Below are 14,986 nucleotides of genomic sequence, written 5' to 3' on the forward strand. Positions count from 1 at the left end.
AATAGTTTCAAAAAATATAAAATTTTTTTCGAGATTCAAATTATTTTGGAAACAATTTTGAACGAGGAAGAAAAGGGTTTTTAAGGATATATTGTCGATTTATCATCAAAAAAAAAATGTATACAGGATGATTTGCTACAATACAATACAATTAATTGAGATTACTTTTTTTCGAAAATTAATTATATTAGTATTATATTACGTCGAACTAATTTATTTTAACCATTTTTTTATTCTTAGAAGATTAATAGATCATCCTTCCTTGTATTTTATTTCAGTTATAGTTTAAAACTTCTATCTTGCGTTCAACGGGTTACAATTATAATCACCGTAAAAAAATGCCAAAAACTTTATTATTAAAATGGCATTATAACTAGAGAACATGTTCTACAACTATTAAAGTAAACAAACAAACTCTTTATGACAGAGGTGATTTTGAACACTTTCACTGCCATCTCGTGGTGTATAAGTGAATTCCTTACTTGCGTTTGATGCCAAGTTGAACACAGAATTGGCAGTCAATGTGTAAATAGATATTGTGTTATTTCTAAATTTTAAACTCATGACCGTAACTCAATCATAATTAAGCTTATTGGACTCATCCAAAACTGTAGGGTATTACTTAATTTTAAGTAACAAATTTTAGAAAACTACTTGATGATCCTTTCTGAATACCTCCAAATTTGCAGTTCAATGCGAACAGGATCTAAAGAATTAAATTTCGAAGCGTTTAACATGGTTAACTTGTTCTGTTAGCATTAAAGTACAACCGAAGAATGATCAAACATAGATAAGAGTGATGAAAAAGTAAGGACACATTATAATATTGACGTAATAGACCTTAATGGTGAATTATGGATGTTATGCACTTTTATATAAGCCCATACTGGATTGGATAACATGTTAGACTGTTGATAAATCTCCATGATTTATATCGCGAGTAGAGAACAGTGCTCTAATTATTAGGTGTTTAAAAAAATTAAACTTGTAGAAACTCAGGCCAGAAGCTTATTTTGCCTTGCTACACGTAACGGAAGTATCTGCATATTTTCACAACCTTCGAATTTGCTTGTCTGATTTTTTGACAACCTGGTGAAATGATGAAAGCTGTTGAGCGATGAATAGGTGTAGTAGCTACATATTCAGCGCGATAATTCAACTTGCTCATGAGAAAAATGATGAAGAGATTAGACTTGCCAAGATGTGACCTACATTCACCATTTTGACATTTCCTACTTGTTCTTCCGTCTTGTTATGACGAACCGAATATTTCCGATTGGTGAATTTGAAACTTTTCTGAAACATATTTTAGAAACTTCGTGAGCAAACGAAACAAGGAAAAGGTATAATATAGTTTTAATTAGAGAGATTCCCGGAAACATGTTCCTATGATATAAACCCAATATCTTCGAGTATCGGACTTGATTGAGTTGGGTTGAGCTAGGTTCGCTTGGGTTGGCCCTAACTTAGCTTCAAATAAAATCTCCAAACCAGAATTTCTTAATCTTCTAGATGCCTATTGTCATCTTCCTAGTTCTTATTGTATGATGGCAGATCATATGATCAGATGACACGCATTTATGGATTTCATGGGCTTGTACAAAATAATACACACAAGGGAAATTATAAGAATGATTGTTAGAAATGATAAAGAGCAATTTGTTTGTACATACCAAGTGCATAACATTGTAAATATGTAAACATACCCATACATTCCGAAACAATACTAACAAGGTTGTTGTAAGGGTTGTATATTCTGGTAAAATTTTTAGACATGATGATATTTTGTTGAAAATATGAATACTTTTGCCAAACGTCACATTTCTACCTAACTTATAATAGTTGAGGCCTATGATGAAAATTCTGGGAGCAACTTGATCAAGAAAATTTTGCAAAATTCTGGAAACTTTTTACAAACACTAAGTAGTTCACAATTGATTAATGTGAAGTGAAAATTATTGACAAATAACATAGAAGTTGAGAAAATATTAACACTTAATGAAAAAATGTGCTAAAAAGCATATGAAATAGATTTGGTCAAAAAAGTGGGAAATTTTGAAATACTAACATTAAATGAAAATAAATGTTTACAACTGGTTTAATAGTGCTATTTAACTTCTAATAGTTTCGTTCTTGAAAGTTTTCGTTCTTATTAAATTCGGTATTATTTGAATTTAAATATCACTCTTAAATAAATTATTTTTTTACCATAATAATAAAAATTCAAAGTTGCATTAAAAGAAGCAATTTTAACGCTAATGTCACTCGAACAATAGAACCAGCATAAACAAAGCGCCATCGCAAGACATGGAGAAAATATTTAATTTGAATGTTAAGGACAACAAGAATACAAATTCCTCATTTGGAGCACGTATTGCCTAATAAGTCAGACCCCACATGGCTCATTCTAGCCGATTTTTAGTTGTTGTAATTTATCTTTTCATTTTGGATTGATTTGCTAAATTTAACACAATATTTATTTAATTTATGCCAATTATAAGTTAATTATTTTTAATTTCTAAAATTGACACTGATATTCAAAATTCATTTTCATTTTTGCTTGTAGTTTTGAAGTGGTAAAGACACTATAATTGTTACTCCAGAGTTATATGTGTTGAACCTCAATTTAGCAATTTTAGCAAGCATGTCTCCAGTTCTACTAAGAAAACATAATTATGTAGTAGCACACCCAAATACTATGAAAAAAAATATAATTTCGAATTAAGATTAATGTTGGCAACTTAGCCAACATTTCGCCAACCAAAAAATACTATAAAATGAGACTTTAACCAGAAATTAGAACAGTACAAATCCTTTTTAAAACAATAATCAAATGCACTTTGCAAAATTCAGATGGATTACCAAGTTACAGAAATTATTAATAAACATGATTAAAAAATTAATTTTTTAGCACTTGAGCACAACCAAGATTTTGAGAAAGTAATATCTATGAACTAAAGATAAAACATTAAGATGAGATTAACATTTGCAATACTTAGCGGCGATGATATCATGAGTTTTAAGGAAATTAGTTTAAGTTTAAGTTTATTCTTAAAATATACTCAGGCAAACTTATTTCTTAGCGATTTCGATGCCAAGATTATAACAACTAAAATTGTAACTACATGAGATGAACCAAAACTTGGAAATCGAAAAAAATTTATTGGCAAAACTCAATAAATAATTTATCATAATAAGCATTATATTAGCTAAACAATATTGACATACTTTAATAAATACAATTAATTTTCGATAAAGATTCACCTAATTTCAATTAATTTTTTTTGTAGCAAATCACTCTAGATACATAAAAATTAAAAAACCCGTTTGTTTTTTTTAAACATAGAAAATTTCGTCAACCTTTGCATTTTTTTATAAAAAACCATTTATCGCAATTTTTCTGTACTTTGGATATGAAATACGTTTTTTTTTTGTTAGGAACTATGATTCGGACATCGGTCCTGCAAAAATACTCATTTTCATTTATCAAGAGGAAAAATGGAAATGATTAAAAAAAAGAGAAAATTAAATTAATAAAAAAAAATCTTTTTTTTGTAACAGAGCGAAAAAAGTAATAATAAATTACACACATCGGCTGTACGATATAATCATTTTTTTTAGCAATAATAATATAATTAATAATTAATAGTATATATGAATAGTAATAATAATCGTGTAATACGTCAGGAGAGTGACGGCCTCAGCCCTCATCGTGTTATTAAATTTATTTTTTTTCACATTCACTTAGCATTGCTATTCAGCATAAACACCCGTATCGATCACCTAAATCCGGACCTGCATTCATATAAAACCATTTGAATTTTTTTCTTTGTAACTTTCTTTGTTTTTTTTTTATTGTTTTCTTTTAATTTAGATGTTTTTTTAATTTGTAATTAATTGTAGATAAGGATGGACGATATGTTGTTCTTCAAATATATTATTTTTTTAATGGATAAATTAAACGATACGGGTGTAATTGCTAGATTTAATGGTTTTTTTGTTCAACAATCACACTTAGTTTCCAAATAAACTCACTAATATGCGAGGCAGGTCATACCGAAGTAATCCCCAGTTTTGAGTTATTTTGGATACGTAAACCTAGAATATATTTAAAATTTTTAAATATATTTTCTACTACTATATATACGTACAATGCCGTTTTTGATCAGTTTTTTGCTTTCACCCCGATCAAAAATGCGTTTTTTTTTTCAAAACATAACTATATTATTATTATTACTTAAAACACCGTATCGATTATTTATTATTATTAGTAATTAGTAGGAACCAATTTTCATTCTGCTGGCTTTTTTTATGTTTTTGCTTTTTTACGTTTTCTCTTTTTCTTAGTTTTTTTTTATTAATCATATTTGTTGTTACCGAAAGTGTCCAACTTTCGGTAGTAATTTTTATTATTTCGCGATGGATATTTAGAAGAGAATGGAAAACGTTTGTAAAAAAGAAAGAACCAGGGGAGACAGTGACGGATGAAGCGTTGTCTTTTTTTCATATTTTTTTATAAACCAGCTTTATGATGATATACATATATATAATTCATTGTATATATATGATAAATACAGCATTTGCCTTATCAACTTTAATAATGTGTTTTTCAATAATAAAAGTATTTTTTATTTTAATGTTTTTTTAATTATTTTTAATAATTATTAAATAATGAATAAAAAAAGCGCCCGCGCCCTTCGCGAAGTCGTTTTCAATCATTTTTTTTAGTTTACTTTTATAGTAATAATTATAATAATAATAATATTTGAGGAACAAGGGGGCGGGCTTTATAGGAACTTGTTTTTACTGGGCCCGGACCTGTTATTTTTGCTTTATCGCCAGAAACGGACCCTCAGTGGAAACGATTCGCATGCAGTATCTACATTTCGTCGATTTTTTCTTTGTTTTTTTTTATTAATTAGGAACATTGTAGTCGCAGTTATTTTCTTAATTTTTTCATTTTAATTAATAAGTCATCTAGTAAAACACGTTGATGTTAATTTCTATTTTTTCGTTTTTTTTTTTAATTTCACTCTTTTTGTATTAGGATAAACCCTGAAAAGCTACCGATTTTTTTAATTTTTTAGCCTATAAGAGCTATATGTACACCTATCCTCATACAAATTAACGTGTCGGTGGTAGTTTTAGTAACTTTACGTTGCTGTATAGGAATCATCGCATTTTTTTGTTTAATATCTACTATAATTTGTTTAATAATGTTTTTTTTACATACTCGACTATGTACGTGAAATAAACGAGAACTAACCGAGATTTTTTCCTTTTTGAGATGATTACGCTCAAAACAAGATCTTAGATCGAAAAAAAATCGATTTTGAGACACACAACTACTTATAGCAGGTTAATAATTAGTAGTAATTAATAATATAACGTTTAAAAATATATATATGTAGCTGTAAATATATATTTTTTTTAATTTATAGTTATTATACTCATTCTTTCTTTTTAATTTATTCATTGCTTATTTTTGTTGTTCTTTTCTTTCAATTTATTAGGAAATTTTTACGATTAGGAACTCAATTACGTTTTTTTTTGTTCATTCCTTTCCAAATACTCAAAATAAAAATTAAAAAAGAAAAAACGAAAATACCTAATTATAAACGTCATAATCTTTAATGTCCAGCGCTGGTAAGTGGTTGTTGTTGAGATAATCCATCACTTTGTGCCATAAACCTCCTCTTCGGTTCAGCAGGTTGACAGAAATTATTTGAATTCTGATCGGGAACCGTTTGCTGAGCGGTTCGAGCGGCGATCAACGTAATCTGATTGACAACATCCTCCATTTCGTGACTGAGAGGCGACTCGGACGGCGGCGGAAGCGTCGAAACCGAAACCGCGGTCGCCGTTTTTAAGAATTTATGATGATTCTCAAGGGTTTCGCAGTGTTTCTTAAACTCAACGATACTTTTGTAACGATCCGAACCGTCGCACAATTTGCACTCGAACGATGTTTGCACGATCCTAAATACACCGCGAGAATCTGAGATACCACCACCGCCACCATAACACTGACGTTGATGTGTTAATAGTGAGGATTCGGTTGTGTAAGCCACCCGACACTTCTTGCACACGAAACACACCTCAACATCGATTTCTTTTAACGGCAAATCGCTGTAACCCGATGTTCTCAATGACGGCGAATCCGAGATTCGTAGTGTTGTCACTCCTGGATCGGTGTTTCCGGTTGACATTTGATCGAGGATCAATGATGGTAGTGGCAGAAATGATGTTGTTGACCCGGTATCTAAAAGCAGTCCTCCGGCTCCCCCTAAAACAAACGGAAAGAAATAAATTAAAAAAATCATATAACTTAAAAACTTGGTTTTATTAAGATTTTTTTGTGATTTGTTTTTGTTGTTTGGTGGTAACCACCACATCCATTATTATTGTTGGGGGGTAACATTTTAATTATGCCTCAGTTTGATTAAAAAATCCGTCCGGAGCGGTCTCGTAAAAAAAATAAATTGCCTATTTAATTGGGGTCGCCCAATTTCGTTTTTGGGGGTTGCGATCGATAGCGACGCCGTCGTCTACCGAGCTGGTCGGGTGGAGGAGCGACGAGGCGGCGAGGGTTTCTTAAAATTTACTTTTTCGCTTCGCGAGTTATAATAGCCGGGGGTTAGGGGGGACGACGTAGAACGCTGTGTGGGGGTGAAGAGGTGGAGGGTTTTCTCCCCCGAGTGAGATATGGATTTTGCTTCCGACGCCGCGCAGTTTTTTTCCCTTCCTTTTCCCTTCCGTCGCTTTTCTCTTCTCCACGAGGCTGAATTATAAAATTTCTCGACGGATACGTGAGCTGGCTCTACCACCCCCGAAAGCGTTTATTGAAAATTTAGGCGTTTCTTTTGTTTTCGAAAACCCTCCCTTTTTTGTTTCTTTTTTACTACCCCCCCGTTTTTTAACTTCCTTCCTTCCTTTCTCATTCTTATTTTCCTTTGATACTTTTTTATAAACATTATTTGAATACTTAAAACATTTGATCTAGTTTAAATCGGAATTAGTAAACACGTCAATCGTTTAATTGCCGCAAGAAATCGATTTGTCAAAGGCGATAATTACAAGTTTAAAACGCACCGGACGCATTCCGCTTATGTAAATGACCCCGCAAAACGATTAGTATTCATTTATGTTAAATAATTTCGACGCTTAAACACCAGAAAAACGTGGTAATAAAGCGCGAGCAAAACAACTTTTTCAGGGTATAATTAAGAAAAAATAAATCATGATCTCCCCACAATAAAGTGAGATTTCAAATCTGGGGCGTTAATTCCGGGGTTTATCTCGTGACAGTGATAAGCCACTTGTTAATTGGCCCGTTGTAATTTCAACCCTTTCGTTGAGAGCAACAAGTGGTTAGGCTTTGAATGCTAATTTCTCAATTACCCCGCCTTCATTTCGGTGGCGGCGGCACGCCGATCCCCTTCGGACTAATTAAAATCCATTAAAACACCCTCTCTCTCAACCAGTCGAGTACCGAAATTTCCATGCTGGAAAATGACTCCGGGAAAACCCTCCTGGTAATCGACCAACGGTGTAAAACAAACCAGAGGGGTTGTTTGAGTAATTAATCTCCACCGTAATTAGCTTAAATTGTTTTAAATTTTTTTGCTTTTAAGTGTAATTGTTGTCGATTTTTTCATGTTTTGTTTTTAAACGCTGCCGACTTCCTGTTGTACAAATTACGTCTTAATTGCAATCAGCAAAATCGCCCACAGTGGAAAAATTGGGCTCTCAATGACGTCAGCGTCATTGTAGTCATTGTCGTTGTCTCCTCCTCTGGTTGCTTTAATTGCGTTTTTTTAAGAGGTAATTATCGACGTCCGCAGTCGCGAAAACTCGGCGTTCTTTTGTTAAAATCGTCTCAGTCGTTATTACACCCAAGCCGCTTTTGTTCGAATCGCACAAACCGGAAAATAGCTTTAACAAGGGGGCATTTTCAACAAGAGGGAAAATCCTCGACATTGAAAAGAATTAAAACAAGAAAAATCTTTGGAGAAAATATTAATTTTGGACAATCAACATATTTTTAAAATACGTTTTATCTTGTGTTTCAGCGCCATCTTGTGTGCTTTATTATTACAAAAATTCATATCGTAATTGGTAAAGTATTCAAGAAAGAGCGGAGTTATGCGCAGAATTCCTAAATTAAATCATGATGAAACTTTCCTAAATCCAGGGAATTTTTTATGGTGGTTAGAGACGGGGAATATTGTTTTGGATTTTCTTGCTTTAATAAAGTGTATCTCGGTTAAACTGCATATCCAACCAAACACTGTCAGTTACAGACGCCCGTAAATAAGAATAGTACGTGATTAAAGGAGTAACCACAGTTACATAAACCCAACAAAACAATTAGCGGATCTGCCACTCACTTATTCACAGAAAGCTTATTACAGGTTTATGATCTACACTTTGCTTTGTAAAAAAAAGGATTTGTTCGCCTTTATTCTATCTTTTCTCTTATTGTGTCTTTGGTAGTTTGAACGACTTGAAATATTCCTCCAATTATCATAACTGCTATCCAACTATAACCCCAGTAATAGGCAAAATGAACTCAGAAATGCATAACTTTTTTATTCCATTGCTAAATTTGATTTATAAGTACTCATAATGTTCAGTAGATCATCCTGCACAGGTTAAGCAAGCAGCACGTATTTGGTAGAATACTTTCCTTTTTATTACGTTTTCTACTAGATAGAAACTTTCCCTAGACCACAACTTAGGAAGGGTATTCCTCCGAACCTAAGCAATTTAGAGAAAAACGACGATACTATGTGAAATTTCCATCTGGAAATATTTCAAAACATATAAAAGTATTATTTTAAAGTATAGAAACTTTCCCTAGACCACAACTTAGGAAGAGTATTCCTCCGAACCTAAGCAGTTTGGAGAAAAACGACCATGCTAAGCTGTACGAGTACCATCGTTGAAGTAAGAATAAATGCAGTGAAAACAACTTTAGAATGTGATCAAGAAGAAATAGTCAAATTAAGATTCAATAGATAAGGTTCAGAACCAGATACTGATATTATTTATCAGCAATTGGAATTATACGATGGATACCCTAATCAAACCACTATATTCTGGATTCAGTTTTTATGGCAAGTGTATCTATCTTCTGGACACTGGTGCCATATTACTATGTGAAGTTCACCCAACAGTTAGATACTAAAATCGTATACGGGAGTATTTTATGGACTAGAATAGTCCATAAAATACTGGAATCATCAACCGGATGCTGTTATTACGTGTTACTAGATACTAAAATCAAATACTAATTTTAGTTCTAGTCACTATGGAAACTTTATCTAATTTCTGAATACTGCAATAATTCATAGTATTCTGAAATCATCAAGCAGATACTAAAATAAACTATATAGGTCGGGAATTATCAATCGAATATTGGAATTATCCACTAGATACTAAAATCATCCTTCAGATAGTGGTAAACCGTTAATTCCGTCATCTTTGAAATACACAGCAAGTGTACAACAACACAAAAGCTTGCTTTTTCGTGAAATTCAAGTTATTAAGAATATTTTATCGTAAAATGCTGTCTGAGGTGCTTCACCGCAAAATATGTATCCCATCTTTTATAAAAGTGGAAATGTAAGAGTCAGTCAAAAAGAATCCAACCAAATTAGTATCGGAACCTTACAGGCTAGAAAATATTCAATAAATATCTCAGAATCTGATCAACTTCTATATACATTATTAAAATTTACGATTTTCTGTAGCTCCATATCGCGAAGTTCTTATCCTACGACATCGATAACAATCGCAATCAAAAAATCCAAGTTTAGGACTAAAAAGTATGATATGTCTATGAAGAATATCGCTAAAATTAATTACACCCTTATGTTAAGTGCAGGTCTTGCAATAAATTGCAATATAGTGTTGTTAAACGAACCTTCTATCTCAAAAACTGATTACATTGACACGTCATGTAAGTGTAGGTATAAATAATCAAACAAGATAATTGTTACAAGATAATACAAGAAAATTGAGATGGACACATTTATTTAATCAGACTTTACACCACGCCGAGATATTACACTCTTGCTTTCAATAATTTTCCCTTGTAGTGTGGAGATTGTCAAAATACCATAAATTATTTTTTCAATTAAACAACCGCGTCTTATAAGGGAACATTAGTAGTATTGTAATATCATATGACCATACAGCTTAACCTTCAGATGCTCTCAGAACAAAAGTATTATACCGTAAGATCAGAAGAATTACAAGGCCACTGAGAGTGCTCGAACCTAGAAATCACATGACATTGGTATATGCTCCTACCAGAAATAACGTGTCAAATCAGAAGAAGGTTGTCAGCATATGATTGTAACACTTCGATTTGACAATCATTATCCTATCGACCATGTTAAGGCTGTGAAATGGCTACTCATGGATTTATCTAGAGTTTTAAAGAGCGTAAAATCAGGTGTTTTTCTTGTGGTGATTATGGTGATGAGTAAACAAGTGCAGCATTAGTTAGAAACATTGTACGCGTAGCGCTGTGTGTCTAGCTAATATGCAACTTGAAGTTTGTACTCATAGAAAATTTAATTCATGCAATACGTGAAATGACGCGATCGCGTCATATAGCTACTATATCAAGATATACTTCTTGGTATAGTAAGGCGGTGTTACTTTACCTTATCGATTATCATCACATACTAGACAAAATTTGCGCCGAACAACAAAAAACGACTCACTTAATAAATACTGTTCGATGTAGATAATGCTGCCAATGTTACTTGCCAAATTGAATTAAAGGCTTTGCTACATCCAACCCCTATGCTTACAACCCCTGTCATAGCTACATACAGAAAAAAGATACTGAGAGTATTCTATATTTTAGTGTAAACAATGAGTTGACTATATAGACTAAGTTTAAGAAATCCAACAAAGGATAGATCAGCAACACATACATAAGTTCTTTCTCAAAAGAAATTCTATTTACTTCCTCCCCTTTCCAAGCTATCACAGTGGGGGAGGAATTTATATGAAAAAATAAGTCCAAGAAGGGTATACAACAATTGGTGTTATTTAATCCAAGTAGTATTAATGTCAGAAATGTTTTCGATCGAGCTAATAACCAACAAAAGAACTCACACCCACACTTCAACATCTGTGTATACTACACTAATAAAGAATAATAATGCAAATGATTATCATTTAAACAACCTCGCAAAAGCTGCAAAAGAATCCATTTTTTGTCAAAACAATTACATAATACAGATGTTTGTAGAAAATACAAATAATACCACATGTATGGTTGGAAATGTTCCAAAAAGTTCCTATTTGGCACAGCAATTTCAGTAACCACACTGTAAACTTGCTCGCCAAGATTGTTATAAAACTAAAAAAAAATAAGAATGTAGATTTGAATAAAGTCTAAGAAAATTTCCTATTATTTAATTATTTTGTATTTAATTTTATTTTCAATTTATTTTTAATTATTTTCTTTTTAACAGTGGTTTGGAAATTGTTGGTGTAGGTGGACATTGAACGGACAGCGGCGGGCGTAAACTTGAATTTTATCGCATTTCTCCTTATTACGAGCGCATTTAAAATCCATAAAGTTCGATCGGGCGTCCGGGGGCGTCTCGTACACCGTCCAGAGACACGGTCCGAAATAAATAAGGGTTCAGCCATTAGAATCGTATATACAAGGTGAGATAACACACGTGTCGATACATTAAATCGAACATTCTGGCACGTCGGCCAAGTAAACTTTAAAAGGATATCTTCACTACGAGTTCAAACAAGACCTGAACTGGTCGACTTTAACCAAGACTCGATCAGGCGAACCTTGCTCTTGTATAAATTTGTATCGCGTCCGTGTCTTAGAGATTGGGCCTGATTAAAATGTAGTTAAAAAGACAACCCACACTCTCAACAAACAACATTTATTGGTACCTTTTTTATTTAGATAAATGATTTTATTTAAAGAAAATAAATTTTAATGTAAGCTACGTTAATTAGAACCGTTTTGTAAACAATGTTTAATTAATATTAATGTGACGGGATTATTTGAATCATTTTTACGGTGTGTGAATGAGACGTTTAAGCGATAAGAATCGGATGATGTCCGCATAGGAAACGCTACCGTTTCAATTCTCTTGTGGCGCAAATGAGCACGGTAATTATTTTAACAGCCGTATCCCTATTAAGATAAGTAATTAGAGGCGACGGCCGGCGAGAGAGGTTCACACTCTAATTACCAGAGAGCCCCGAGGGTGACGTCATGTCCGCTCTGCGTTCTTCCTGTGTGAGAGTATGTTCGCGTCAGAAGCCCATAGTAGACGTGATTAACGACTAATTGCCGTTGATTATTCTGATTTGAGGCTCTGATTTGGGCCACCAATACGGGGCCCGAACACTATTTTTAAAACGACGACGTCGATTAGTTTAATTGACACCGTGTAGGATTCGTTTAAAACTATTTAACTATGATTAAAACGAAAAAAAAATATTTTTGTCGAACGCAGTTAAAAATAAAAATATCCCTTACATTTTTTTTTAATAAAAGAAGCATTACGAAGAAGGGGAACTACGACCTTCTAATAAGCGTCCCTATCCAGTGTAAAAGAGAGATCTCCACGGGGAGATCTCAGAAAAAGTCGTGGGGGCGGCGAATGAGTAGGAGGCGATCAATAATTTAAAAAACCCGCGGGCGCATTTTAAGTGCGTAAGGAAGCCCGAAATTCCCGAGGGAGCAGTGCTGGCGGCGCGTGACTCATTTTTTCCTTCTTTTCCTTCACTCCTCCTCCTCATCCTCCACCACCTCACGAACTCCTTTTTTTTCTTCACCCCTCGTCTTATTACCGCCGCGGGGCGGGGGTGAGTTTGAATAACTGCACATAAAAAATGCAACCCCAGGCCATAAACGGCGCGCCCGATTAATCGAATTCGGTGATAAAGAACGCAGGGGGTTCCTATAACGCGCTGCCGATAAAAAAAAAGGGAAGAGAAAAAAATAACTTGGACCATTGAACCCGAACCCGAAAAAAAAGAGCAAACAAAAATTGTTTTTATCCGCGATTTATCTACGATACAAAAATTAAAAATTAAAATAAAAATGGTTAAAATTTTTTGTATTACTGACCTTTGCAATAGAGGCCAGTATTGGTCCAAAGTCGCATTGCGGTGAATCGTACACTGAAATAATCGAAAAGATAACAATATCAATAATTTCAAAAACACAAACAAAAGTAGGGATAAAAAGAAAAAAAATAACGAGAAGAAAAAAAAAACGGATTCTCGACAACCGAGGGGTGAAACGAAAAACGAATTCGGTTCAGAATTACTCGATAATCAATTCGTTCGCGGCGAATGGGGCGAATGTTCTCTGTCTGTGTCTGTACCACGAGGTACTAGGACTTATTTTATATTTAAATGTTGCATGATTAGTTGGTATTAAATAAAAGTCAGGCGCACCAATCAACTTCTCCATCCTTGTTTCTTGCGATTGAGGCATCCGAGGTTATAATTTATTTTTTTTATAGTTTATCGTTTTGGAGCCATCCCACACGAAAAGATTTAAAAATTTTTCGGACCCTTAATTTTTTATCAGTGCTGTACTCTTATTATAGAAGTAACACTACCGATTAAATCATCGTCATCCCTCGTTTTTAGGAGTATCGTTCGAAAAATCCATTCATTAAAGGTTTTTGGGGTGTAACTAGAAGAGTATTGTTAGCACCAGGCCTCTTTCATTTCTTTGTTAGAGCGCCGTTTAGCGTAATTCGCCGCGCCGTTACGGGTAGAAAAAGATACTTTTTCATGCAAAACCCCTCTAACTACTCATTGTACCGCGATGATTAATGGGATAGAAATTTCGTAATGGCGCGACGTTCGGGGAGGGTTTTTTGTTCCCACATGATCCCTCGTAGAAAATTTATCGCTTTTAATCAGTTTGGTAATAATTTTTTTTTTATAGAAATTCGATCGGTTTAAATTCGGTCCGAATTTAAAGGGAAGGGGTGGTGGTTGACGGCGCGTTAATAAAGTTAGGAAAGACCCCCTTTTTTGGATAGATCCAGGGTAGAAACTGTCAATTATGGGACAGTTGTACGAAACTGCTATATGAAAAAGCGACGAACAATGAAGAAATTCCTGCCCGGCGGCTCACTTTGGACGCGGCGGCACGGTCGTCCTCCGACGGGTCTCTCTTTTATAATTAAAAATCCCCGTGAAGTAACCAAAAGAATTAAAAAAGCAAAAGAAAAAAAAACGGCCGCCGAAGGTCACCGGACCTTTTTAATTGCCGCAATTTGGACATGGTGTTGGGCCTCTTCTTTTTCGGCCTCGCCCGAACTCCTTCTTCTCCTCCTCCTCTCGTGTTTTTAATTCGGTAGCTAAATTGTTAAGACAGTCTTTCCGCTTTGGCGGTGATTAAATCATACGGTTAGTTTAACAGAACCCGCTTCTACATGATGAAGAGGCCCCAAGGCTACACAACTCCAAATATGTATTGATGTTATTGATTGATTAACGCACGGCTTAAGGTTTTACAAGAAAAAGGGGTTAGTTTTATCAACCAAATAATTTCAAGGATAAAATATTTCTTTTAAAAATCCATATTGACCACAACAAAAAAGGTTTTACGTTGAATATTAATACGTTTACGTCCGTAAAAATTAAAAATAACGCACTCCCCGGCCAGGTAACGATTTCCGACGAAATATTTCCATAAATTATGCGGCCTCATTAGCATACAACACGTGTAAGCGAGGAAGAAAAATAAAAGAACCCACCCCCGCTTCCTCCTGTGACAAAAAAGAAACCGAGTGTCAGAAAAAAGAAAACGATGTGGTACGTTTTGAAATTTTAATCCGATGGATATTCGAAGTGAGCCCCCGAAGAAACACAAAAACAGACGTAATTTTTAACACCGACCCTCCTAAAGGAAGTACATTGTCCTTCCAGGTACGAAAGAACTTATACAATACGCGGATTT

General features: G+C 34.0%; 1 protein-coding gene across 4 annotated transcripts in view; it reads right to left on the reverse strand.

Annotated features, from left to right (window-relative positions):
- Window positions 1–1,114: 1,114 nt before the first annotated feature.
- LOC111414433 (zinc finger homeobox protein 3-like) overlaps window positions 1,115–14,986 on the reverse strand; it is a 47,459-nt gene continuing 33,587 nt past the window's right edge. For 3 of the 4 annotated variants that reach the window (XM_023045812.2, XM_023045804.2, XM_023045782.2), the window contains one exon: window positions 1,115–6,286. In XM_023045812.2, the coding sequence (XP_022901580.2) occupies window positions 5,631–6,286 (656 nt within the window). In that variant the 3' untranslated portion in view covers window positions 1,115–5,630. Of the gene's footprint in view, window positions 6,287–13,132; window positions 13,186–14,986 lie in introns of all 4 variants that reach the window. The other variant, XM_023045822.2, reaches the window with a different exon arrangement.

This window comes from Onthophagus taurus, chromosome 1 (genome assembly GCF_036711975.1).
Source record: "Onthophagus taurus isolate NC chromosome 1, IU_Otau_3.0, whole genome shotgun sequence".
NCBI lineage: Eukaryota > Metazoa > Arthropoda > Insecta > Coleoptera > Scarabaeidae > Onthophagus > Onthophagus taurus.